The sequence below is a fragment of the Hyperolius riggenbachi genome, chromosome 4 (genome assembly GCF_040937935.1).
Source record: "Hyperolius riggenbachi isolate aHypRig1 chromosome 4, aHypRig1.pri, whole genome shotgun sequence".
In the NCBI taxonomy this organism is placed as follows: Eukaryota; Metazoa; Chordata; class Amphibia; order Anura; family Hyperoliidae; genus Hyperolius; species Hyperolius riggenbachi.
This window is the reverse complement of record NC_090649.1, coordinates 224,979,306-225,006,591: the sequence shown is the minus strand read 5'-3', so window position 1 is coordinate 225,006,591 and position 27,286 is coordinate 224,979,306. Positions and strand designations below refer to the sequence as shown.

The 27,286-nt window shown below is 43.4% G+C and overlaps 1 protein-coding gene across 1 annotated transcript in view; it reads right to left on the bottom strand.

Moving 5' to 3' along the window:
- HCRTR2 (hypocretin receptor 2) overlaps positions 1-25,746 on the bottom strand; it is a 103,267-nt gene extending 77,521 nt beyond the window's left edge. Inside the window, exon 1 of the mRNA XM_068279364.1 lies at positions 25,396-25,746. Coding sequence (XP_068135465.1) covers positions 25,396-25,633 — 238 coding nt within the window. The 5' untranslated portion in view covers positions 25,634-25,746. The remainder of the gene's footprint in view (positions 1-25,395) is intronic.
- Positions 25,747-27,286: the final 1,540 nt, after the last annotated feature.

The window sequence follows — 27,286 nt, the reverse complement described above, 5'->3', positions numbered from 1 at the left end:
TTCCTGTCTGTGAACCTTGTTACATTGTGGGAAATAGCTGTTTACAGCTGTCTCCAACTGCCAAATCAGCTAGCAGCAGCTACATAACCTGCCCACAGTAAAAATGTCACCATGTAATAAATGTCAGAATGTAAATCGGGGAGAGGAAATATTTTACAATGAGCAAACACTGACTAAATCATTTATACATAATTATTGTAAAAATGAAGCACTTTTTTATTACACTATTTTCACTGGAGTTCCTCTTTAAGTAGAAATAAGCATACACATTATTTTAATCACCTATCACCTGTAATGGAGTCAAACACAAACAAGTAGCTCTTGGAGGAGGAGGATGGAGAAGGAGGAGTGCTAAAAGTGGGTAGTGCCATAAGTGTCAAATATAGATTGACAACGTTTCTTTGCCGCAGCTTTTCAGGGTTTTGCAGAGTGTATCCTTATGTCCAGCACCCTGTTGTGTTTGAACTTTCCCTAGATTGGCGCAGTGTATGGCTGCCGGTAAGTTGGGCGCAGGGCGAGCTGAATGACACCTCTCAGGTGTAATCTGAAGTGGTTCAAATATGTGGAACAGGCCACTCAATTACTGTAAACTGCTAGTAAAAATAAGCATACAAAAGTATTTATAACCCCCCCAGAGGTGTAATGTTTGGTGTGCAACTCTGTGGAACACTAAAAGTTGCAACATGTAACTAGAGATGTCGCGAACCTCCGATTTTCGGTTCGCAAACCCAGTTAGCGAACCTCTGCAAAAGGTTCGGTTCAGGAAAAAGTTCGCGAACCGCAATAGACTTCAATGGGGAGGCGAACTTTGAAAAATAGAAAAAATTCTGACGGCTGGAAAAATTATAGAAAACATGTTTCGAGGGCTCTCATACCTGGAGGCAGACATGATTGAGTGAAATACACATCAAAAGTCCCAGGCAAAAATCTAGATTTCACATAAACCCCTATTTTAGGCCTCCCTCCCTCCTCCTCCGGGAGGAGGGTCTCATCTGCCGGGGAAGTATACTATTTCAAAAGCCATCTTGCATACCGTGGCTGGGAATTGAACCCGGGTCTCACTGTGTGGTGGGCAAGTACCTTAACCGCTGTACCACAACAGTACTAACTGAAGCTGGCCTAGCATTTACCATTTATGCTCAACCCAAGAGAAAAATTAGACAAGACAAATAACATTTATATCACGCTTTTCTCCTGGCGGACTCAAAGTACCAGAGCTGCAGCCACTGAACGTGCACTAGTGGCTGCAGCTCTGGTGCTTTGAGTCCGCAGTTAAGGTACTTGCCCACCACACAGTGAGACCTGGGTTCAATTCCCAGCCAATGTGAGTTGGTTTTTATGCTACAAATCCTTAAAGGGAACCTAAACTGAGAAGGATATGGATTTTTCCTTTTAACCTCCCTGGCGGTAAGCCCGAGCTGAGGGAGATATCTCAGCCCCTGGTGGGGCGATTTGCACCATGTAAAATGCTGTGCGCGCAGCTAGCACTTTGCTAGCTGCACGCACAGCTTGATCGCCGTCTCTCTGCGGCGATCGCCCGCACGCAGCGGCAGAAGAGGGCCCCCCCGCCAGAGCCCTGCGCTGCCCGGACCAATGAGTTCCGGGCAGCGCTATGGGCTGGATCGAGTGCGCCTGACGTCAGGACGTCAGCTGACGTCCATGACGTCATGCCGATCGTCGCCATGGCGACAGGAGAGCGCAAACAGGGGAACGCGTTATATACGGCGGCGATCGGACTAGAGGGCCACATGCGCCCTCTAGTGGTGTTTCATGTAGCTACCACTCTGGTAGCTTTACATGAAACAAAAAAAAAAATTTAAAAAAAAAGTTTTTTTTTACCATTTGAAAAAAAAATTAACCGCCAAGGAGGTTAAAATAATACCAGTTGCCTGAATCGCCTGCTGATCCTGCGTCTCTAATACTTTTAGCCACAGCCCCTGAACAAGCATGCAGATCAGGTGCTCTGACTGAAGTCAGACTGGATTAGCTGCATGCTTGTTTCAGGGTGTGATTCAGCCACTATTGCAGTCACAGAGATCAGCTGGACTGCCAGGCAACTGGTATTGTTTAACAGGAAACATCCATATCACTCTCAGTTATGGTTCCCTTTAAGCAACCTAATGTTTCTATTGGATTGAGCATTAATGGTAAATGCTAGGGCAGCTTCAGTTAGTACTGTTGTGGTATAGCGGTTAAGGTAATTGCCCACCACACAGTGAGACCCGGGTTCAATTCTCAGCCATGGTATGTAAACTGGCTTTTGAAATACTATAATTCTCTGGCAGATGAGACCCTCCTCCCTCTGGTAGGAGGGAATAGGTAGGAGGGTAGGAGGTAGTGAGTAATATACAAGAACCTAATTAAACTCTCCCTAGCAGAGTGTGTAGCAGCTGTCCCTTAACTAATTAGTGTAGGCAGACGAGTGAGTAAAAAGGCTCAAGGACCTTGCCTTTTATAAGGGGGGGTGGGGCTCCAGGCGTGAGTGCAGTCTGATTGGCAATAATGTGCCTGCTGACTGAGATGTAGAGGGTCAAAGTTCTGCTCCATAGAGCATTATGGGGCGAATCGAACTTCCAAGAAAGTTTGCCTTTGGTAGGCGAACGCGAACCACCAAAGTTCGCCTGGAACCGTTCTCTACATCTCTACATTTAACAGTAACTTTAAGTAAAAATGTCAAAATGGAATGAAATCAAGGTAATTTTTATTAGGGGAGGCAATAGACACAGTAAAACACAACTGTTATGGTGGAATTACACAGTAAGTATTGATAAGATTGCCATGTGTTCCCTGCATACTTGCAGCTGTATGCAGTTTATTGCATCTGGCCCAATGTGACCTTGCAATAGTACAGTACCTACCTAGGTGTACACACATTTCTTAAGTTACTTAGCACTCATAATGGGGTGTTTAGAAGCCACTCTATTTATTACGATCAAACTAGAGCCCCTTTTTTAAATGTGAGCACGCCCCCACTTAAGGATCCTTTGCATGGCCCTGACATGTAGGACCCATATACAAATGTAAGTTTTAGAAGGAGATGGTATAACAGCTGCTAAGAATAGGTTATGTCCACTTTAAACGGGCACTATGGCAAAAAAATTTAAAATTTTAAATACGTGCAAACATAAACAATTAAGAAGTACATTTTTTTCCAGAGTGAAATGAGCCATAAATTACTTTTCTCCTATGTTGCTGTCACGTACAGTAGGTAGTAGAAATCTGACAGAAGTGACAGGTTTTGGACTAGTCCATCTCTTCATAGGGGATTTTCAGCAAGGCTTTTATTTTTTATAAAGATATTCCCTAAAAAGGATTTAAACAATGATGCTGTCCAGCTTCCCTGCTCGCTACACAGTTTTTTGGCAGTTGGACAGAGCAACTGCCATTCACTAAGTGTTGTTGAAAATAAACAAATCCCTGAGAATCCCCTATGAAGAGATGAACTAGTCCAAAACCTGTCGCTTCTGTCAGATTTCTACTACCTACTGTACGCGACAGCAACATAGGAGAAAAGTAATTTATGGCTCATCTTACTCTGGAAAAATGTTACTTTTTATTTGTATATGTGTATTAAATTAATTAATTTTTTTTTGCCATAGTACCCCTTTAAGTAATGCATAAGTAATTTAGTTTCCAGTTTCCCGTCATTTACAGCTTTTGGAATGTAGTTGTTATTGCTGTCGGTGTAAAGCATATTTTTTCCTACTCTTTCCTATTTTTGGTTTTTAGTTTATTAACATTTGCAGTCACAAAGTTTTCCTGGGCTCTAGTGTAACCGAGTTCATTATGTGTACCTGTTGTAAAGCATTCTAGTAAATATATTCTGATATTGGCAGGCTGCCGCTTTACTTTGTTACAGCTGACAATAAACTTTATTGTCTCCATACAACACAGACCATTTTCTCACACAAGAACTTCAATTTGGGATTTGGCACATGTAACAAATGATCTGTATTAACTTGTATTCTATTCTTATCTGATATTTTAGTCACATAAATAGTAGATAACTGTTCCATTGTTAGTGAGTATCCATTTTTCTGCAGAATATATTTTTAGCAGCGCATTATAATGCAAGAACATTTCAGCACATCATTGAGGCACTGTGGATAAATGGCCAACCCTTTTGCCTTGCAGCATTGGAGCTCCAGCCAGGAGATCTGGGGTTTACCTGCTTTTCCCAGGTCTGTGTGAGTTTCTTCTCAGTGGTTAGATTCTTCCCAAGTCCCAAAGTGATGCAAGTAGGTTAATTAGCTTCCTTATAAAACTGTCCCCAGAATGAGGTAGCGAATAAGCATTACACTGAAACGAACTGATGGACAACTAGTGATGTGAATTTTTTAAGGGGCCACTCACACTTGTCTTTGGGGTACCCATTTTTCTGCAGGCACGATTCTGCATTTCTGATTTTTTTGTATTATTTTTGAATACGCATTCATGTGCAGCATGGTGGCATAGTGGTTAGTGCTCTCACCTTGCAGAGATGGGTCCCTGGTTTGAATCCCAGCTAGGGCATAATCTGCGCGGAGTTTGTATGTTCTTCTCCCCTCAAGCCTGGATTTACATCACATTAGCTTTAAGCACAGATGTCCTGGCACCTTAGACTTCGCTCTCCATGGACCTACAACCCCTCGCCAAACTGCTGGCCAAGTGTGCTAGCTGCCCCAGCTGTCACTTCTCCCCTACTTCCCCTGCCTAGTGTAGGTAGCTACAGGTGCCCCTTAGTATTACGTAGCCAGAGGAACCACAGAATTAAGTAGCTAGAGGTGCTCCTAACGCAAAGGAGATCTCATCAGTGGAATGTTGAGAGCCGAGTGAGTAACCTCTCATTTACATTCTGCTCGGGAATCTGTATAGGGAAGGAGGGAGGGAGGCACCTGGGGTGGGAAGTGAGCCGCCTTTCTATCATCAGGCACCTGTAGGCACATGCCTATAGTGCCTTATGGTAAATCCGGCCCTGTCTCCCCTGTCTGTGTGGGTTTCTTCCGGGCAATCCCGTTTCCTTCCACATCCCAAAACATACAGATAAGTGAATTGGTTTTCCCCTAAATTGGCCCTAGTCTATGATACACACACTACAGGAAACATAAATAGACATATGACTACAGTAGGGATTAGATTGTGAGCCCCTCTGAGGGACAGTTAAGTGACAAGACAATATATACTCTGTACAGGGCTGTGGAAGATGTCAGCACTATTTAAATACTAAACAATAATAATTTGTGATATTTATATCTGTTTGTATGTGAAGTTTACACAGCGATTTTTCTCGTAAGTACAGATGAAGTTAAATTTCATGAAAAGTACAAGTAATTAACTGCAAAATGGAATACTTGCATGATTTTTCTGCATTCACATTGAAAAACATCTCACACACTAGAAAAGGAGACCTGCCATACGAATTTTAAATACAGAAAAAAGCAATCACATATTAGCATATGAACACTAATTTAATGCGATGCCATTAAAATACATTTGATGTTTGGTGAACACAAGTTCATAAAATCGCAAGTGATTTTTAACAAGTTTTAACCTTGCCTAAAGCTCCTGTTTTGGAAAATGTGTTAGTTCTGCATACTTTTATAAATAATAATACATTTTAGTTGATTGCCAAGAAATGTTTTGAGGCTGTTTATAAATAATCAGGAAATTTGGGCACCTGTGGCTAATGAACTGTTTGGGCACACCATAGGCACTAAAGCAAAATATTGGCTAAGAACCACCAGGGTAGATCTTGGGTTTAGGCACCACCAGAGGGGTCTGAGGGTTAGGCACCACCATGGGGGGGCTTAGGGTTAGGCATCAGTAGAGGGAGGGTTCTGAGTGAGAGTAGGATTAGGTTTAGTTGTATGAAAATCCAAGGAGCCTTCTTTTTTTGGGAGGGGGGAGGGGCAATTTTTGCATACTGTCATTGGCCAAATACTTCCGAGTTGACCTTGCATTCACTGATTGGTCCAATGCTTCAGAGTTCTGTGACTGGGCTAAAATTACTGAGTTTCAGTAATGCAGTATTTCCGCATGAATCCGATTTTCATTTTTCGATTTCCGAGGAGTCTTTTTTTTTGTGGTCAATTTTTTGCATTCTTTGATTGGCCAAATACTTCTGAGTCAACTCTGCAGTCTCAGATTGGTCCAATGCTTTTGAATTCTGTGACTGGGCTAAAATTACCAAGTTGTGGTATTTCCTCAGAAATTCGATTTCTGAGTTCAGATAGGAAACACTGATTGCCGATTTCCAATCAGAAATGGGGAAAATCCAAATGAGCATCCCTGCTAATGATATTAATGTTTGGATGTTGTGAGTCATTCCTTTTGTTTTGCTTTGGCCAATTATGAGTCGATGTGGACTTGTCTTGTGGGATCATGGTTGAAAAGTTCAGCTGCGTCCCATACACAGCTTCCGGGCTGATGAGCGCAAACTGTTATCCAGTATTCTCTAGTAACATGCTGCAATTATCTTGCCATAAACTTTCAAAAAGGTACCTGTAAAGCTGTAGCTCACAAACTCTCAAAACATCAGATAACTAGCTGCATACTTCACAGTAGAGATGGTGAACTTTTTATCACAGGCCTTTTAGACTCCTCTACAAACATAGAGCTTGATTCACTAATGTGATGATATATAACATAGGACACTGGCAAAGGCTATTATGGAGAGGATCCAGGTCTTTTATTATTCCACCAACACTTGGATTTCTGCATCCTTGATATGCCAGCAAAACAAAACTTAAATAACAGCAGCATAAGCAGAACTACCTTCATATGTAGTGTCCACAGATAGAGAACTCCAAAACAGTCCAAGAAGCTCAAAGGTAAAGTCCAGGCAATCAGTCCATTATTCCATATACAGGCAATTGGATTTATTCACTCCTGTGACTATTGCATCCAGTGGATTGGAGAAACGCTATAGCTTGCTGTCCCCTTCACTGACTCACCCCAAAAGCTCCAAGTACCTGACCTTCAATGGCAGATACAGGATCCTATCTCCCTGGAGACGCCTTGCTCCCAGACCATTCAGTAGATACAGACAATTCCCTCCTCCAGGCAGGGACGGATCTAGACCAAGTTGCCCCAAGTTGCGCCTGGGGCAAGGTCAGGTTTTGGCACCTAAACTGCCATTCCCCATCCAAATTTTGCCGCCTTTTTAAGAATTACACAAACTGCGCCTGGGGCAAGAGACCCGCTTGCTCCCCCCTAGATCCGTCCCTGCCTCCAGGAGCTGTGTGGTCCAGCAGAAAGCAGTCAGATCATTGTCAATTCCGTAAACAGAGAAGATAAGGACAAGTCTGCTAGCAGACAGAAGGACAATAGAAACTCCACCTGACTCCAGCTAAAATCAACACAAGACAACATGCAGATCACAGCAGGAAAAAATACATTTAGCAAGAATAATAAATACCATACATCACATTCCTCCCCCCATACTTCCATGGACCCCCTTAATTGGGTGAAGCTGGGGTACAGGTACATGTTAAATGTGCATAATTACTCCTTCTTAGTCTAGGTGGGAGTTCATAGTTCATTTTTCTGGTCCTTGTTCGTGCCAGTTTAACTTTTACACGATGCCCACACAAGAGCTGTCGATTCAGCCCAGCTACGGCCCTTTCTGCATCTGCTGGACTCTCAAAGTCTACAAAACCAAATCCAGGTGGACTTCTTGCAACCCAAACATGATGTACAGGTCTGTAACGGCCAAACGCCTGTCCCAACTCCCACTCGTTGGAGTTTGCAAACATATTTGCATGCAATTTTTCATTCAAAACATGGTTTTCCTGTGCTCCTACTGAATTGCCTTAAAGCATTAATCACACATCACACACACAGAAGTCCTGCTATCCAAATTTAAAATGCTAAAAAAATTACAAACGCAAATTTGCATAAGAACGCAAATAGAATGGGATGCCTGAAGGAATTCTTATAAATAGAGATATTTATAAGCATTGCAGTTCATTTTTTATTTAGTATCTTTCTTTATTGTAATTCAAAGACTGTAAAAAAACACCAGTATTTGGCACCTAACAATTATCATTATATTATTATTAGAACATGAATGAGAAGCCCTCCACAACTATAGAGGACATATGTCAATTTAAAGGAAAATAAATGTGAAATTCCCCTCAATTCACAGCAACAGTTTTGACTGAAAAAAATACACTGATCAATAACAACATTAAAACCACAGAGAACTGATGTGACTATAGCACTGATTATTCGTATTCACAAGAAAAAGTATGTGCACCTTCCGTCCGTTGCTTAGTAGTGTTTATTGGATCAAATACGGCTTCAATATGGAAGAATCATGCATCAGTCAAAAACAAGGTTATAATCTGACCTGCGTGGCAATCATGGTGGAGGAGGTGGGTGGCGGGCACTGTTAGAGGAAAGCGACAGCCGTTTCCTGTCACTCAGACACTTGGTCACGCAGCGTTCCACCTGGATGTGGAACTGATTATTCCCTTACATTGGCACTTGTCAAGGAGTGGAGTAGATAAGGCATAAAAAGTGAATAGTCAGTCGATATACAAGGTGATGTACTGACGTTTAAAACATAGACAAGAGTAACAGTCTGAGTGACTCTGATTTGATTGTTATGGTTCAACTGAGTCAGGGCATCTCTAAAACTGGAGGTGTTGAGAGGTGTTTCCAGAAAACTGTAATGCCTATAACAGTTGTCTAAGAGTCCATTTGATAGAACTGACATCCCCTTGAATATAATTCATTGAGCTGTTTCCAATAAATGCCTTTTTCCTTGTGCATCTCAGTCCGGAGGGAAAAAAAACATGCATCGATTTTCTACATGCATTTGTCCATTAAAGTGTACTCGAGGTGATATGTGACACGATGAGATAAACATGCGTATTTACAGTACAAAGCTTATTAACCTATTGGGGACCGCCGCAGGTTGAATCAACGTCCGGCAGGTGGAGATACAGTTCTGACCGGATGTTGATTCAACGTCCGCGCTAAAGAACCGCTCCCGACGCGATCGTGCACACCCGGAGGGGGAGATTAAGCTGTCATATGACAGCTGGCATCTCCCCTCAGTGATCAGCAGCCATTGCGTATGGCTGCTGATCACGTGATCACTACGATCGCCGTCGGATCGTAGTGATCACTTTGACAGCGGCGGCGGCAGGAGGGAAAAGAAGAGGATCCACTCGATGCCCCCCTCTGCTCTGGCCGGCATCTCCGCTCCATCTGACGTCAGCGCCGGGTCCTGGCTTGATGACGTAATCAAGCCGCGACCCGACCTGAGCGTCATTTGGAGCGGAGATGCCGGACGGAGAAGAATAGGGCTACTGCGGCTCATCACTGGAGCCTGGAAGGTAAGTGATGGCTACCAGCTACGGGGGGACACTTGCCACCATGGGGGGACACTGCCCAGCCAGCCACAGACGGGATCCGGCCGCCCGACCCCCCCAAACGCGCACACCCCCTCCACCGCAAAATGCCCTGGTCCTTAAGGGGGGGTTAGGCGGCCGGTCCCGAAGTGATTAATAACCAAGCTGTTTTACTTGTTTTATTTTGCTGCCTGAAAGAGTTAATTTATAGGCATGGAAGTAACAGCTTCTGCCTTGTACCTTGTTGGTAATATAGTAAACATCTCTGATAAGCAGATTACAGCCATAAAAGGTTTCCTGAATACAACTTCTGAGGTTAGGGGAGAGATAGAAAAAGGTCAGTAGTTTATGTATTTTAACTCTGGGACTTTTAATAGGCTGCCACTGTGATTACAGACAGTAACACATTCAACCTACTTTGTAAATGTTTAAAGGGACCCTGAGAAGTAGCTATAAAATGAAATATGCACTTACCTGGGGCTTCCTCCAGCTCTCCGTAGCCCACAAGGTCCCCTGGCATCCTCTTCTTCCCTTCTGTGGTCCTGCTGGTGGTTCCGGGAGACTTCGGCTGAAGTCGCGTGTGTGCGCCCCTAGTGAGCACCCTTTGCATCATTGTGTCACCAGTCACCATAAGCGTCCTGCGCATGCATGATTCGGTCTTTAGAGAAGCCAAAGTCGCTGGATTACCGGAGCCGCCAGCATGACCATGGAAGGGAAGAAGAGGATGCCGGGGGACCTCATGGGCTATGGGGGCTGGAGGAAGCCTCTGGTAAGTCCAGATTTCATTTTTAGCCACTGTGAATGTAAAAGAAAACCATGGGATACTTAAAGTCATTTTTAGGAGTAGGAGGATGAGTATAATTGTTTATCTCATCAGTATATTTTCACATTGAGTTCACTTTAAAGAACAACTATCGAAGGAACTGTTTTTCTGTAAACCCCACATACCTATAGAGATTTTAGCCAGCAACACTAAAATGACTTTCAGAGGTCTCTCAGCACAGCCTGTGTTTAAAAAAGCCATGTCTACCAGTTGTTTTGTAACAATTTTGTGCCGGCATCAGGGGGGGGGGGGGGGGGGGAAGGTCGTTAGAGCTGAACTGTAACCTAGGTGTAAACTTTTTTTCTGCGGGGCAGAGACAGACACACAGACAGGAACATAGAGCTTCAGCTGATGATTATTTACACACATTTGAAGCTATATTTCTGCTTTCTATCATTCTGAACAGCTTCCAATCGCAGTATTAGAGTCAGTAAATATTGTTTTTGTATGCTGGATGTGCTGAGGACAGTCCTCCTTAGTAATGCTTACAGTGAGAACTGTTCTCTGTAAATGTCATTTTCTTCATATAAAACATGAAAATATAAAAAAAAGTCTTTGTATTGCTATTTGCTAGTTTTTACTGGAAATATATATGGCATTTAGAATTTTAGTTAACCTTGATAGTTGTCCTTTAATGAATATGGTGCAGCAATGGACTACACACGTGTGTATCTCAAACAAACGTGCGCATTGTCCAAGAAACATCATCACACCCTGAACCACTGCCACAAGTGGAAACAAATGATCAGGGTCGTAGGTGCCTGGTGCTCAATGAAGTATTTAAACACTAAAAGCTAACCTGTCTGGTTCAATTCCACAGAGAAGCTACTTACACTGTAAATCAAATTAAAAGAAAAGTGTCAGTACAGAAAGCATCAAAGCTAGCTGCTTAGGGTACCATATAGCCACAAACCAGTCAGAGTGCCATACGAATCCCTGCCCACAGCTGAAATAACCAAACTGGGAAAGTGTCAGATCATGGAGGAGTAGAAAAAGATGGAGCGTCTGATGAATCACATTTTCTTTTAGATCTCAATCTGATTTAGCATCTCTGGAAAGTCTGACCCATGTTACCTTCATTTTGCAATTAAGAGGACTGAAAGGTTATGCTGATAGTGTCCTGGTGGTGGAAACCACAAGATACCTCCAAAGGACTTGCGAAGTCCATATCTTGTTTTGGTGGAACAGATGAGACCCTTTCAATACTACCCAGTTTTTAACATTCATTTGAATCTGGTATTCATAGTACCATACAGCTGATAAACTGGGTGCTAGAGGAGTCTGAAAGAATGTTGAAAAAGTGCAGTTTTGGCTTTCACTGGGGTTTTCAGCACTATGCTCTGTCAATACATGATCCTTAGGCAATGGCTGTTTCCTGATGCCTACCTCTAACTTTCCCCTAATGTAAACCTTTTACCTTAAAGTGAACCAGAGACGAAGCACCCTCATGTATTTTACCATATATATCAGTGGGAACATTAGAGAAAACACATACCCTGCGCTCTGCTTCATCCTTCACTGCTCAGCCTGCTTGTTAACAGCCCTGATAAAATCCCTGACTGAGCATTCAGTCTGGCTTTGCTCAGAAATCATTATAGCTGAGTCTGTCTTCTCTGATGTCTTTTCAAGCCCAAGCCTGCCCCCTTCTAGCTCTGCTATAATGATTCAGCTATAATGATTCCTGAGCAAAGCCAGACTGAATGCTCAGTCGGGCATTTTATCAGGGCTGATAAGAAGCAGGCTGAGCAGTGAAGGATGAAGCAGAGAGCAGGGTAGGTGTTTTCTCTAATGTTCCCACTGACATATATATATATATGGTAAAATACATGAGGGTGCTTCGTCTCTGGTTCACTTTAACATTAAGGGCTTGATTCACTAAAGCGTGCTAAGTGTTAGCACGCCAGTGAAAAGCCCCTTAGCACGTGCAAAGTGCCCTTGCACATACTAATATGCACGCAAAAGTTTGCGCATGCAAAGTTAAGCGCTCCGCGGTGCATGCGAAACGTCGCACCAGTGCGCGCGAAACATCGCACCGTCCGCGTGCAAAATAGCCTGTTAAGCGTACTTTGCACGCGGACGGTGCGATGTTTCACGCGCACCAAATAGCGATCAGTAACAGCTTTACCAGTGCAAACTACTTAGCACCCTAGTTTGCATGTGCAAAGCTTTAAGGCGTGCTAACTGTGTTAGCAAGCTTTAGTGAATCAAGCCCTAAGTCTTTTCTGATGTTTACTCCTCCCTTGATAATTATTCCTTGATATTTAAGTTTATTTATTAACCACTTAATGACAAGCTGACTTATAAAAATGTCCTGCTTGAGCCTCTTAATGGCTCCTAGATGTTCAGACAGTGCTGCTGACGCTGTGCGTGTGCACACGTGCACGTGAAAATAGTGAAAAAAAAAAAAAACACCAAAGAAAAAATACACCTTTATTTCCAAGTACAATATTGTCACCATACTTTGTACTAGGGACATAATTAAAATCTTGTGATAACCAGGACAAATGGGCAGATAAAATGTGTGGGTTTTATGCACAGTAGCAGTGTTTGTATTAAAATTATAAGGGATGAAATTGGAGAAATAGTGAATTTTTTCATTTTTCCTTGTTTTCCCCTTTAAAATGCATAGAAAATAAAGTAATTACTGAAAACAAATATCAACCCCAAAAAGCCCATTTGGTGGTGAAACAAGATATAGATCATTTAATTGTGATTAGTAAGAGATTAAGCTATTGGCAAATGAAAGAGATGAGCACTGAAAGGTGAAAATCGCTCTTGTCCGTTAGGGTAAAAACCGCCTTGGGGTGAAGTGGTTAAAGGGATACTGTAGGGGGTCGGGGGGAAAATGAGTTTAACTTACCCGGGGCTTCTAATGGTCCCCCGCAGAAGTCCTGTGCCTGCACAGCCAGTCACCGCTGCTCGGGCCCCGCCTCCAGTTCACTTCTGGAATTTCAGACTTTAAAGTCTGAAAACCACTGCCCCTGCATTGTTGTGTCCTCGCTCCAGCTGATGTCACCAGGAGCGTACTACGCAGGCCCAGTATGGTCTGTGCCTGCGCAGTACGCTCTTAGTGACAACAGCGGGAGCGAGGACACGGCAACACAGGCAAAGTGGTTTTCTGACTTTAAAGTCTGAAATTCCAGAAGTGAACCGGAGGCGGGGCCGGAGCATTGGGGAGTGGCTGTGCCAACACAGGATGTCTGCGGGGGACCATTAGAAGCCCCGGGTAAGTTAAACTCATTTTCTCCCCGACCCTCTACAGTATCCCTTTAAGCTACTTTAGCACTGCCAGCAATTTTTGAACTATTTTATGTATTTAATTTAAGACACAATCTTTTGTAGAAGTTCTAATTAGATAACAGATGCAGCCTATATAAGGAGTATTCAACAATTTTTGTGACTTCATCTTGATTATTGATATATAATAATGAGTTCTGTGCAACTAGGTGCAGAAAGAGGACTAAAACTAAAATTATTATGCTGCTTGCCATATTTCACCTAGCCTGAAGTGCTGGTGTATCAAGTATTCCTTGTCTGCAGGGCTCCGGCCAGCTTCATGCTGCAGACTGGAGGTGCAGTGCAGCCACCGTACCACACCGCCAAAAACTGCACCGCCAAAAACAGGCCTTTGGGGATTACCGCCTTAGTATGCGGTAATCCTCGTCTGGCATCCGGCCAAGCAGGAATTGTTGCTCAACCGATGCAATTGATGATGTGCCCAGAAGAATATTGCTAAAATATGCTTTCATGCATACACAACACTAAAAACTGCGGCAGGTTTTCTAAATACATGCACATTACTATAGACTTACATGACTTACGGTGTCGCGCAGATTGCCGCAGGAGCTGCAGGGTAATGTAGGTATGGACGCGCATTAGATAGGGCACTTCCGGCCCACCATGCCGCAACGTGAGGAGTATGAACTACCCATAGACTTTTATGGGTAGACTTGTATTATGCTGCGGTGGGAAGAGGGAAGAGTGGAAGAGGTGATGGAGGAGCAGATGTGCAGCATACTGTAGTGTTATCAGTTAGCGTAGTGGTAAGATACAGTGCTTTTTCTAAAGCATTAGGAAGCAGATTTGTATATCAGGGTGGTGCCACGTAGTACTAGGATGTGAGTTCTTATTAACCTAAGGTAACCAAAGCTCACTCGCAGGCTAATTTGTCATTTGTCCCCGTGTTGTTTCCCCAAACATCTCCACAACCTTAGGCTGGTTTCAGGTGTGTGATTCAGACACTACTGATACATGACAAATCAGCAGGACTGCCAGACAACTATTATTATATTGTTTAAAAGGAAATAAATATGGCAGCCGCCATGTCTCCTATGATGAAAATGCTTTTCCTAATGCTAAACCGCAACTGCCCCCACCTGTGATTGATAAGCAGGCTCTGATGCCTAATGTTATCATCCCCCTTTGTACACTGACATGCAGTGAAGTGAACGTATGTTCGAGCCTGTGGAGTGCATCCTTCTGTGTTTAAAAGAGTATCACTGTGTGGAGCAGGAGTGGTGTACCTGCCTGAGGGATTGCACCGGCCAGAACTCTCCTGAATTATAATTGAAAATAAACTAGGAGTGACCAGCCAGATCGCATTGAGGTTATCATCCCCCTTAGTAAAAACTCTCTTTATAGTATATATCCCCTTATTCATACTTAGCTTTAACTTCTCTTACTAACATAAACTTACTTGAAGCCTACCTTTACCTTTCTAGTCCCAACAATCCAAGAAAATGGGATGGAGGGTTTGTGGCTAAGGCCAACCTGCCATCCCATTTTCTTGATGGCCCTTATCTTCCATGGTGGTAGATCACCAGTGAGAATAATTAGGGGATGTGCAAACTAAAAACCAAAGGGGTGCATAAATCATTTCAATCAAGTCACTGGCTCACTATTAAAATCACAGTGCTGGGCCCAAAAGAAACAAACTATATATATTGAAGGAAGAGAAAATGGCATTAAATGGCCAAATTGCAATCTACTTTTTCATTATTTAAAGTGCAAGATAAAGAATGATTATATCAGTATCTAAGAAGATCCAAAAATCAGCACAAAGAAAAAAACAGTAGACAGTGTGGTCATAAAGCTGCGGGATGTTATAAAGGCATCTAGAAAACTAGGAAACAGAGTGTAGGAGAGGGCATCTGGGAGGTGGCCCTCTCTTGTGGCCCCAGAACAGTCTGTATAGATGCTATGGTGGTTACTCCTCTGAAGTTAGCTGTAGCCCTAATTTTCCTTTACAAATTCCAATGCATAATTCTAGCCAATATTTTCCTTCCTTCACTTAGGTCTCAGTGCCAGCACACAGTGTACTACACCTCCACCACTGAAATCTTCTGGATTAAAGCACCGAAGAAGGTAGCTAAGCACCCAAACCATTTGCTTCTGACATCAAGTTGTTTTTTTTAAAGCAACCAATTGCTTCCAAATAAAGCCTGGTAATAGCCTACAATTTATGTTTTAAAACCCCTATCTTAATTTTAAAACAAAAATGATCTTCCCTAATATCTAGTAAACCACCCCAGTTCCCTGTTCAAAATATCATCCTGTCCCTGAATCCTAGCATAACTCACTGTGCAGGTCACTGTAGCATATAGCGGGCCCCTGTGTAGAACGGCATGGTACTTCCATTTCCATTACTTCCATTTTCTTCCAGTAATTCCATTTAGTGTCATTTTTTTCCACCCACTTCTCCCACTTATTCTTATCATAAATAACTTACTGCTATAACCATGGGTAGAATTAAGTACCAAAGCTTAGTAAGTTAGTAGCAACTAGCAACACACGAGATTGAACAAAAACAGGCATAAATAGTTTGCAATTACAGGTTGCAGGAAAATGTCTCCATTCACAAAAGCAAGTAAAATTATTACATTGCTAGAACACTAGAGGGCTCTACAAGATCACTAATGAATCACACATAAACATTTGCTGCTAGAAATAAATGATTAAAAAAACAGATCTAGAAAAAAAGGAAAGCTTGGGTGCCTTTCACACTTGCATGAAGTAGAATACCCAATCTATAAAGCGGAACAAATACTGTAAATCAATACTCATTTCTTCTTTAATGTAGGTACAACACTGTTAGCAAGGCATAAACCTATGTAAAACCAGGTATATTATTCAACCAAACTTTGCTCTGCTTTGCAAATACCTCAGCTTGAAATATATTCATTATGAATGTTGTGCAGCATTGCAATGCTGTTGTATGCATAGTAGTTATAGTACAACTAACATTATGCACAGTGCAGCAATAAAAGCTATGAATGCAGACTATGCAGTTGTAAATACCCTCAATACAAAGCAGTGGGTCTCATCCACAAAACAAACTAGTAATAGTCCAAGGTGTGTGTATATATATATATATATATATATATATATATATATATATATATATATATATACATACATACATACATACATACATACATACATACATACAGTATATATATATATTCACACAATTCAACTGTAATGTCTAATATGAGACCTACCAAAGTGAAAACAAATTTGTTAATGTAAAGTAATTTTTAAATGTGGGCAGTGTCTATAATTCAAAATGAGGGCAAAAGAAGTATACTTCTTCTACTCTACTTAGGTGTAAATTAATCTCATTCATCTCAAAATGGGGACTTTAATTAGATTTAAAGAGACTCTACAATTAATAAAAAACCCTCTGGGGGATACCTACCTCGGGAGGGGGAAGCCTCAGGGTCCCAATGAGGCTTCCCCCTACCCTCTAGGTTCAGGAAATCCAGCGCTGGCTCCCCCGAATACTCCCCCAATCTTCCCTCCACAAGCTTGACAAGGGATGATTTATTTACCTCGCCGGGATCCAGTGCAGGTGCACAAGCGGATCTTTGTTCAGGCTAGGGGGCCACGGAAATAGCTGATCCCAATTGTATCCGCTCTACTGCGCAGGAGCAAAAGGACACGCGCCTGCACAGTAAAGTGGATCGATATGTCCGCCTTAACCCAAATGAAGAGCGGCTAGTACGCCTGCACAGGATCACAGTAGGTAAATATTTACCTCAACGCACTTTGAGGGACCCTGGCACTTGAACGGAGGGACGGAGGAGGATGGGGGAAGCCTCGTTAGGATCCAGAGGTTCCATCTCCCAAGGTAAGTATCCCCCAGAGGTTTTTTTTTCCCATTACAGGTTTTCTTTAACCACTTAAGCCCAACTGGACGAGATTTCTCGTCCAGTTGGGCTGCGCGCACTCCCGCGGGTCGCGTGCGCGCCCGCGGGCCCCCCCGTGCATGCCCCCGCTGCTGGCCGCTAGCCCACCGATCAGTGAAAGGGATTATAAATCCCTTTCGCTGATCGGACCCCCCCGGAGAAAAGCCGACAGCGTCTCTTCAGACGCTGCGGCTTTTCTGAGCTCTGGTCTCCTTTCTTCTGCCTGGGAGCGAGATCGATCGCTCCCAGGACTTTTTGATTCTGGCCATCTTGTGGCCAAATAGCAAATTACACCTTAAAAAAAAAGTTTTAAGAATAAACCTATAAATATATTAAAAAAAACCCTGTTTATCTCCCACACCAAAAAATACCCACATACAAGTTTAAATTAAAAAAAAAAAAAAATTACAATAATAAAAAAAAAAAAAAACATAAATAGTTACCTAAGGGTCTGAACTTTTTAAATATTCATGTCAAAGGAGTATATCAATATGATTTAATAAATTATGGGCTTCTAAACAGTGATGGACGCAAAACGGAAAAAATACACCTTTATTTCCAAATAAAATATTGTCGCCATACATTGTGATAGGGACATAATTTTAACAGTGAAATACCCGGGGCATATGGGCAAATACAATACGTGAGTTTTAATTATGGAGGCATGTATAATTTTAAAACTATAATGGCTGAAAACTGAGAAATAATGAATTTTTTCCATTTTTTTCTTATTCTTCCTGTTAAAATGCATTTACAGTAAAGTGGCTCTTAGCAAAATATACCACCCACAGAAAGCCTAATTGGTGGCGGAAAAAACAAGATATAGATCAATTAATTGTGATGAGTAGTGATAAAGTTATTGGCAAATGAATGGGGGGTGAAAGTTGCTCGGATGTAAAAAAATTTCAACCCTTCGGGCTTAAGTGGTTAAAGGAAACCAGAGTTCAACTTCCAGCAAAAATGTATACTTACCCGAGGCTTCCTCCTGCCCCATAAACATGTGTCAGTCCCACGCCGTCCTCCCGCGTTCTGCCGTTCAGCCGCGATCAGCCCCAGTAACTTGCTCAGTGACATCAGTCCGCATGCACAGAAGACTCAGACTGGATGCAACTGAGAAAATTACCGGGGCTGATTGCGGCTGAATAGTAGACCATGGGAGGATGTGTGGGACTCGCATGTGTTTATGGGGTGGGAGGAGGCCCCAGGAAAGTATCGATTTTTGTTAGAAGTTGATCTCTGGTACACTTTAAACTTTATTTTTAAATTATTGTTTCTTTTAATTGTCAAAAAGATATAAACCTAAACCGTGGTGGCAGGGTTCCGTTCCACGTAGTAATGGGGGGCATGCTGGGAGCAGTAGTTCGCCAGAGTTTGGCTACACTTTGGCTGAATTCCAGTGCAAAATAGGTGGGGGATGGTTAGGGTTAGGATTGGGGGGGGGGATAGGCAGGGAACACACTTGCAGAGGCATTTTTCCCTGCTATTCCTGGGTACACATTGTAGTACATTAATGCTTGCGTTCGTTATGCAATTTTCTAGATGTGGTGATATAGATTGTAATTGTGATTGTGTGCGTCACACAGAAAAAAGCAGAAAGCTGTGCAGTTCAAAAAAACTTAGGAGAAAAACGCAAATAATGCTACTGACACGTGCTTCTCGAGTGGGGTCATGGACTTCAATGCCAGTGCCGCCATGGGGAGTTTGCCGTCCGCAGCAAAAAATGCACAATTTCAGCAAGCGTGTTCCCTGCTTTAGTGCCAGGCATAAATGTGTGTGGGGGGGGGAGGTTAGTGTTAGAAGTAGGTTGGATTAGTTAGGGTGGTGGGATTACGGTAAGGCATAGATAGGGAAGGGTCCAATTGAGAAACAAGGGAACAGAGGGTAATAGAACAATGTTGGTCAAATCTCTGATATTCTACTATAGCTGATAGAATAACAGTCATATTCCTGATATTCTATTACTGCTATTTCATACCCATTTTTCCTTGTGCCTCTTTTTGCATAGTCACGGGACACACAGCTGTGCGGGAAAGAATACAGAGAAGGCACATGGATGGTGCCCAGTAGTTAGCCTGGAGAGGCCTGAAGAGCCTATAACTCCTCAAGGTAAATATGTGAGGTTGGGGGAGGGAAAAAACAGATACTGTATTTTTTGGACTATAAGACTCACTTTTTCTCCCTCAAAAGTGTGTGGGGGGGAGTCACTGTGACTTGTAAACACCTGCCAATATGAACTAGAGATGTCGCGAACCTCCAATTTTCGGTTCGCGAACCCCGTTCGCGAACTTCTGCGGAAGGTTCGGTTCGCGTAAAAGTTTGCGAACCGCAATAGACTTCAATGGGGAGGCGAACTTTGAAAAATAGAAAAAATTATGCTGGCCAGAAAAGTGATGGAAAAGATGTTTCAAGGGGTCTAACACCTGGAGGGGGGCATGGCGGAGTGGGATAGACACCAAAAGTCCCCGGGAAAAATCTGGATTTGATGCAAAGCAGCGGTTTAAGGGCAGAAATCACATCGAATGCTAAATTGCAGGCCTAAAGTGCTTTCAAACATCTTGCATGTGTATACATCAATCAGGGAGTGTAATTAGAGTACTGCTTCACACTGACACACCAAACTCACTGTGGAGCGCACCGCAAACAGCTGTTTGCGTAGTGACGGCCGTGCTGGACTGTGCGCACCATGGCCAGAGTGCAGGCTGTGGCAGTTTTCAAGCCCATATGGTCGCCTGGCTGTGGTAGCTCAATGACAGAAAGAACAACAGTGACTGTCCAGCTGATCAAATTTGGTCTGACCACAATGAAGCAACGACCTTATTATCTTCTTGTATGTAGGTAGGCATAGGTAGGAGTCCCAGTATAGGTAGGTAGGCATAGGTAGGAGTCCCAGTATAGGTAGGTAGGCATAGGAAGGTGCCTCAGTAGTTAGCTAGGCATAGGTAGGAGTCCCAGTATAGGTAGGTAGGCATAGGTAGGTGCCTCAGTAGTTAGCTAGGCATAGGTAGGAGACCCAGTATAGGTAGGTAGGCATAGGTAGGTGTCCCAGTAGTTAGCTAGGCATAGGTAGGAGTCCCAGTATAGGTAGGTAGGCATAGGTAGGAGACCCAGTATAGGTAGGAAGGCATAGGAAGGTGCCTCAGTAGTTAGCTAGGCATAGGTAGGAGTCCCAGTATAGGTAGGTAGGCATAGGTAGGTGCCTCAGTAGATAGCTAGGCATAGGTAGGAGTCCCAGTATAGGTAGGTAGGCATAGGTAGGTGCCTCAGTAGTTAGCTAGGCATAGGTAGGAGTCCCAGTATAGGTAGGTAGGCATAGGTAGGTCCCCTAGTATAGGTAGGTAGGTAGGTGTCCCCGTATAGATAGTTAGGCAGGGCCTGGCTGGCTCAGTAATAACAATTACCAAGGTCCAGCTGCAACAGATAGGGCTGTATAATGTCAGTGAGCAACACACACACAAAAAAAAAACACATCAGGAAAACATTATCTCTGAAAAGAGAGCTGAGGGGTGCTATTTTAGCAATAACTATCATCCAGGAGCAAGCCAAGAGCCTAACTAATCTGTCCCTAGGAGAACAAGTCTGCAGCAGCTGTCCCTAGTCTGTCTCTAGCAGGCAAAGGAATGAGTGTAATGGCCAGCGAGCCTGCCTTATATAAGGGGGGGTGGGGCTCCAGGGCTTAGTGTAGCCTGAATGGCTACAATGTGCCTGCTGACTGTGATGCAGAGGGTCAAAGTTGACCCTCATAGTGCATTATGGGGTGAATCGAACTTCCGCAAAAGTTTGCCTGGTGCAGGCGAACGCGAACCCCCAAAGTTCGCCTGGAACCGTTCGCCGGCGAACCGTTCGCTACATCTCTAATATGAACCTCCAGCCCGCCAAAATGTCGGGGACTTCCTGTACTGTGCCCATGCAGAGGAGGACACAGTGGGACAGAAAGGGGCATAGAGGAGGACACATAGGGGACAGAGGCGGACACAAGGGGGACAGAGAGGGACACAGGGAGACACAAAAGGTACAGGGGGGGATGAGATACAAAAGGGGCATAATCCACAAGATGCCCCTTCACCATGGATGCACCAGGTTTAGTATATATTTTTTCCCCTGGTTTTTGTCCTCTAAACCTAGGTGCGTTTTATGGTCAGGTGCATCTTATAATCTGAAAAATACGGAAGTTACCTCAGGAGAGGGAAGCTGTGCATGAGCAGGAACCCCCGAAGTGCTGCCCCACTGCACCTGCACTGATGGTTCGCTATTTACACCAAAGCTTAAATAGATCTGTGCTACTGTGCATGAAAGAGCCATCAACGTAGGGTCGGCAAACAGATTTTCAGAGGGGACAGCGGAGGAAAGACGAGAGAAGCGGGACAGGGGAACTCTCTGAATCATCAAGAGGCTTCCCTCTATTGAGGTAAGTACCCAAATTGTGCACTATTTTCCTTGCAGGTTTACCATAGGTTTATTTTAAGCCCCCTAAAATAATGAGGCCCTGAGATATCCCTCTGCTCTCCCAGCCGGTTGAGTGGTAGTACAGTATACAATAGTATTCTTCAATAAATACAAAAGTACTTTAAAAAAGTCTGCTAAAAAAAAAATGGCCGTAAAATACCATAATTACATCACTTTTGTTGTAAAACTGTATTTTAGAGTAATCACTGATGCCCGAATTAGCCGCTAATGGAATATTAATAAATACCCATATTCTACTATTTTGCAGTGAAAATTTCGATAGTAAAATACCGGCAAATTATTTTATTACAACTATTCTCACCCAAAACCCTCCATCTACCTGCCTAACCTTAACTACCCCTCTGCTGATGCCCAACCCTAAACCCCCACAGGCATAACCCTAAAACCCCCCTCCTGATGCCTAACCTTAACCCCCCCCCATACCTAACCTTAATACCCCCATGCCTAACCTTATCCCCTCCTGACCCCTAACCTTAAAATCCCGTCAGATGGCTAACCTAACCCCCCCCCCCCCCCCCCCCGATGCACTCGCACACCGATGCCTTAACCATGTTTTAAATGAATACCATTTTGCAATGGAAAAAAAACATGTTGTGTAGTGTAAACTGTTTTGTAACGGAAAAAAATCCACTGCCCGAATGTTTGGTTTGGCACCTTGTAGCTGCTATTTTACATTAGAGTCTACTACAGGCACAACCAAATTGTCCATTTGCCATTCACGCCCAAATTTGAGTGGTTCGGCACAAATACTGTATTTAAAAATGAAACGCAACAAAATCATGTGGGTACTTACACATGTTCACTAAGCTGTGGTAAAATCATTTTAGGTCAGTCACTTGGCACACATTGGGCTAGATGCAATAACATGCATAAAGTTGCTGTGCGTGTGGAGCGCTTGACAATTTTACTTTTACTACTGCCTGTGGAGCACCATGTATTAACCGTGGGCGTAACCATGGCAACATTTGCATTCCTATGGTATGCTGTGGTGTCCTAGGTAATACAGGACACACTAATTGCAGAACTTACACTAACTCACTGTTGGTAGCACTGGTAACTGCTAAACTTGCTAACAAATAGTATGCTTATAATTCATTAGCAGGATGAGGAAATAAAAAAAAAAATCTCATTGAACATTTATTGGACATGAACACTGCCAATAAGAATCCTTGCAAGAAAAGACTCTCATTGGCCCAATAAATGGATCAATGGGAATTCCCAGTGTGGCAAAAATCAAGGCTGTTTATGCATTGATCAATGGGAATTCCCAGTGTGGCAAAAATCAAGGCTGTTTATGCATTGCACCCTTTATTGTTCAGAATCATATTGACTGGTTTAGCCTGGGCAGTAAATCACACACCTATGGGCTGTTGGTTTGTGACCAATACAAGTTGACATGGAGATAAGTAGTTACAGGAGGTGGTAATGCAGTTTTGTTTTTGTTTTTAATACCTGTACTGTATATAAAAAAACAAAGCAAAAACAAAATAACTATATATAGTATGATGGTTTCTTTCAAACCATAGGCAATAACATGTGGCTAAATATAGCTCAACAAGAGCAATAATTGTCACCCAACACAAAGCATCATTCTTAGCACACTTGGGGCTTGATTCACAAAGCGGTGCTAACCTATTTAGCACGTCTAAAGTCTTTAGACGTGCTAACCAGGGTGCTAAGTAGGTTAGCACCGGATTTCTCAATCAGATCGTGCGCTAACTTTGCGCGCGCAAAGTTTTATGCGCGCTAAGTCCCATAGGCTTTAATGGGCACTTCGCGCGGTGCGCTCTGTGCGTGTAAAGTTTTACGCACATAAAGTTTTACGCGTATAAGGTTTTACGCGCAAAAAGCTCGTTTAGACGTGCTAAGGAGGTTTTCACAGGCGTGCTAACAGTTAGCACCGCTTTGTGAATCAAGCCCTTGGTGTGTTTGGTTTAGTGGATTAAGTAACTTTTTTTTCACATTAGCTTGCAAGTGTTAGTAAAACTATGTGCTCTATTAGGTAAATGTATATATATATAGATGATAGTTTTCATGCACAGAGTGATTTTTCTCTCAATTTGTGCCGAAGTGCTCAAGTGCCTCCTTGCCCAACTGTTGCTTGATTGATGGGTTTCTGACTTGTAATGATAATAATGGAATCCCCCAAGGTTTTTCCTCAATAATATAGAAACATTCTCCACACATAAAACGGATGTTAAATCTCTTCAGTCATAATAATCAGCCGGATTCAAATAGGACTACCATACTTAGCAAAGCTTTCAAGCACTCACAAAAATGTCAATTAACCATAACCCTAAACTACAAGGCAGTGCTTTCTGAGAAGGGGACTGGAGCACAGTCAGGGCCGGCCCGCCCATGAGGCGGGGTGAAACTTTTGCCTCAGGCGGCACTTCTGGAGGGGCGGCAGCCGCCCGTCTGTGTGTGTGGGGGGCCGCCCGAGCTGGAGGGGATAGCGGGCAGGAAGGGGGTATTGGGCCTAGCGGCGGGGAGGGGGGTCGGACCCCCCCCCTCCCTCGCCTGGGTCCCCCGTCCTCCGCTCCCCTCCAGCTTTAGAAGTGAGGTCGCTGGCTGCAGCTATATTGTAAGAGGCAACGGGCGGGGAGGACTCACCTCTTCCTCGTTCCAGCCCGAGCCTGCGCTCCACTGACGTCACTTCCTGCTACGCCGCAGGAAGTGATGTCAGTGGAGCGCAGGCTCGGGCTGGAACGAGGAAGAGGTGAGTGATCCCCGCCCGTTGCCTCTTACAATATAGCTGCAGCCAGCGACCTCACTTCTAAAGCTGGAGGGGAGCGGAGGACGGGGGACCCAGGCAAGGGAGGGGGGGGGTCCGACCCCCCTCCCCGCCGCTAGGCCCAATACCCCCTTCCTGCCCGCTATCCCCTCCAGCTCGGGCGGCCCCCCCCACACACACACGGCTTGGGGGGGGGAGGGGCGGCGATTTTTTTGAATTTTGCCTCAGGCGGCAAAAAGTCTAGGGCCGGGCCTGAGTACAGTACATTGCTAGCAAATACTAGGAAAATATTACAACACAAGTGCTCAGTGTACTCCAGTACCACTGCACATTGAAGCCAACATATAGAGATTGCTATGGAAATACAATGTAAAAAGTACCTAATATATCCCACATACTCTATACAGCTAAAATAATCTCAACTCAGCAAAATCATTTGTTCTAAACTTCAAGGCACAGCAATCATTGCTATAACAACTTAGTAAAATTCTACATTGAAGTTCACTGTATGAGCTCAGCCTCGGGTTTAGCTGAGCTGGAAGACTTCCTACTCCCCACCGTGCCTCCAGCACATACATTGCAGCTCTGGTGATTTCAGCACCACTATGCAGTGGACAGAGCCGCACACGTAACCTCCACGAGGTCAAATGCACACTGGGTCAAATATTTATTTCAATTAAGACTCCTATCTATAGCAATCAGTTCACCTATCTAAAATGCAGATGCTCTGAGTTTTTTTTTTTTTTTTTTTCAAAGATTTCTGTAATTTTTAACTGTCCCGTTTTTGCTCTGCACTTGAAGACACCCAGTTAAAGTTAACGGTCATTTGCAATGTGATCTGTTACTTACCTAAGATGTTTCCAATAAGAGCAATAATAAACACTGCAATATATCCAGCAATTAGCACCCATTCATATTCCTTTGGGTATAAATAATCCCTCCAAAGATAGCGCAGAAACTCTTCATCGTAATCAGAGGATGGGTTCAGAAGCGGCTCCTGTGTCACGTTTAATTCCTGAACAGACCAATTCATGTAAAGGTAATCATCAACTGCCGTCTCCGGCATGCTTCTATTGTAGGATCCCATTACCTTGCAACATAAGACATGAAGAGCAGACGATTTCCAGTGGACAACTCAACTTATATCGATGTGAACAAAAGCATCCTTTTATGGATGTCAGAATCCATTTCGTAGCAAAATGCTGGTGAAGTAGGATTGTAGTAGAAGTTAAAGATATCTAATTCTCTCCCTTATTGTCTTTGTCAGATGCTGCTCCTTTACTCATGTTTACTTTCTTGTCCTTTCACACGAAGAGGAATAAGCACTGATGTGAGGAAAGCCTTTATCTTGCTCCTTTCCCAGCGTTTGAATCCATGCCACTAGCTGCTGTGCAGAAGTACACACTAACCCTGTAGTCCTGCCTCTTTTCAGCCTGTTTAGACGATAAAAGAGATGAGGAGCTTGTTTTCTTCAGTCCCCTTTCATCATGCTATCATTGGAGTTATCAGCTCAATAGAAATTCCATTATGTGTTCATTTTGCCACCCAAATTACTTGAAAGCATATTTGATTTAGCTCTGACTGATTTATAGGGTTATCAATTGCAAATGTGTGCTCTGAAACAATCACTTCTCTCTGTTTTATTCATGTGCACCTCCTGTCATTTCTCTTGGCTTGCTGATTTGTGTGTTGCAGACCTCAGATGAATGAAACAGAAAAAAAGCTTCTTACAGCGTAAGGCTATGATGAGTTAAAGCTTGTATGGCACACATGCCATATGCAAAGCAAAGTTTATAGCAGCAAAATATTTCTGTTTAAAAGAGAGAGAGAGATATCTCTAGTTAATCACTTAATCAGTCGGCATGCGTTAGTGCGCGTTGGTTTGCGTTTTCTCCATAGCAGTGCATTGTGAAAAAGATTTCAGTTGAAACGCGTTAAATGTAAAAGGTGCCATAGGAAAACATGGGCATTACAATCAGTTTTCTTTCAGTTAAAACTGAGAGCAACTGATTAAGTGTAAAAGGACCCAAAGGGCCGGTTTCCATTACAAAGTGATGGGAATGCGGCTACCTAGCCGCATCGCATCACTTCCACCGCCGACCGCATCACTTCCGCATCTGGGACGCGGCTGCGGGTGGATGCGGCCGTGCGAGAATCTGCAGCATGCTGCAGATTCTCGGATCGCTCCGCACAACATGCACACAATGGAAACTCTTCCATTGGCGTGCATGTGTTTCAGCACCGCTCCTAGTGGAAACTGGCCCAAAGGGTTGGTTCACACTGCAAGAGTTTTTTCTAAGCGGTTGTGCTTTGAAAAGCTCTTGCTAATGTAATGCTATGAGGGTGATCTCACTTGAGCAATGTGATTTTACAAAAGTAAACCATAGCATTGCCTTGGCAAGAGCTTTTCACTAGCACATAAAAAGCTCCTGCAGTGTGAACCAGGCCTCACACAGATTTTTTTCAATTTACCTAAATTTCACTTCCTACAACTTTGTATGTTTTGCTTGCCAACCGTAAGTGAATTAATGCATTGCATGTCATGCAGGGGCTTTGGATGTGGGGTCAGTGGAAACTAATGACATAAGGGCCCATATGCAATGAACTTTTTCTCCTGAGTTTTCTCCTAGGTGATATTTTCATCACTTGTCAAAAATGCCTTTTAAGCCAACAGAGAGCAAGAAAATACTCAAAATAAATCTGATAGCACTTTTTCACCAACTTTTGGGTACTATTTCAA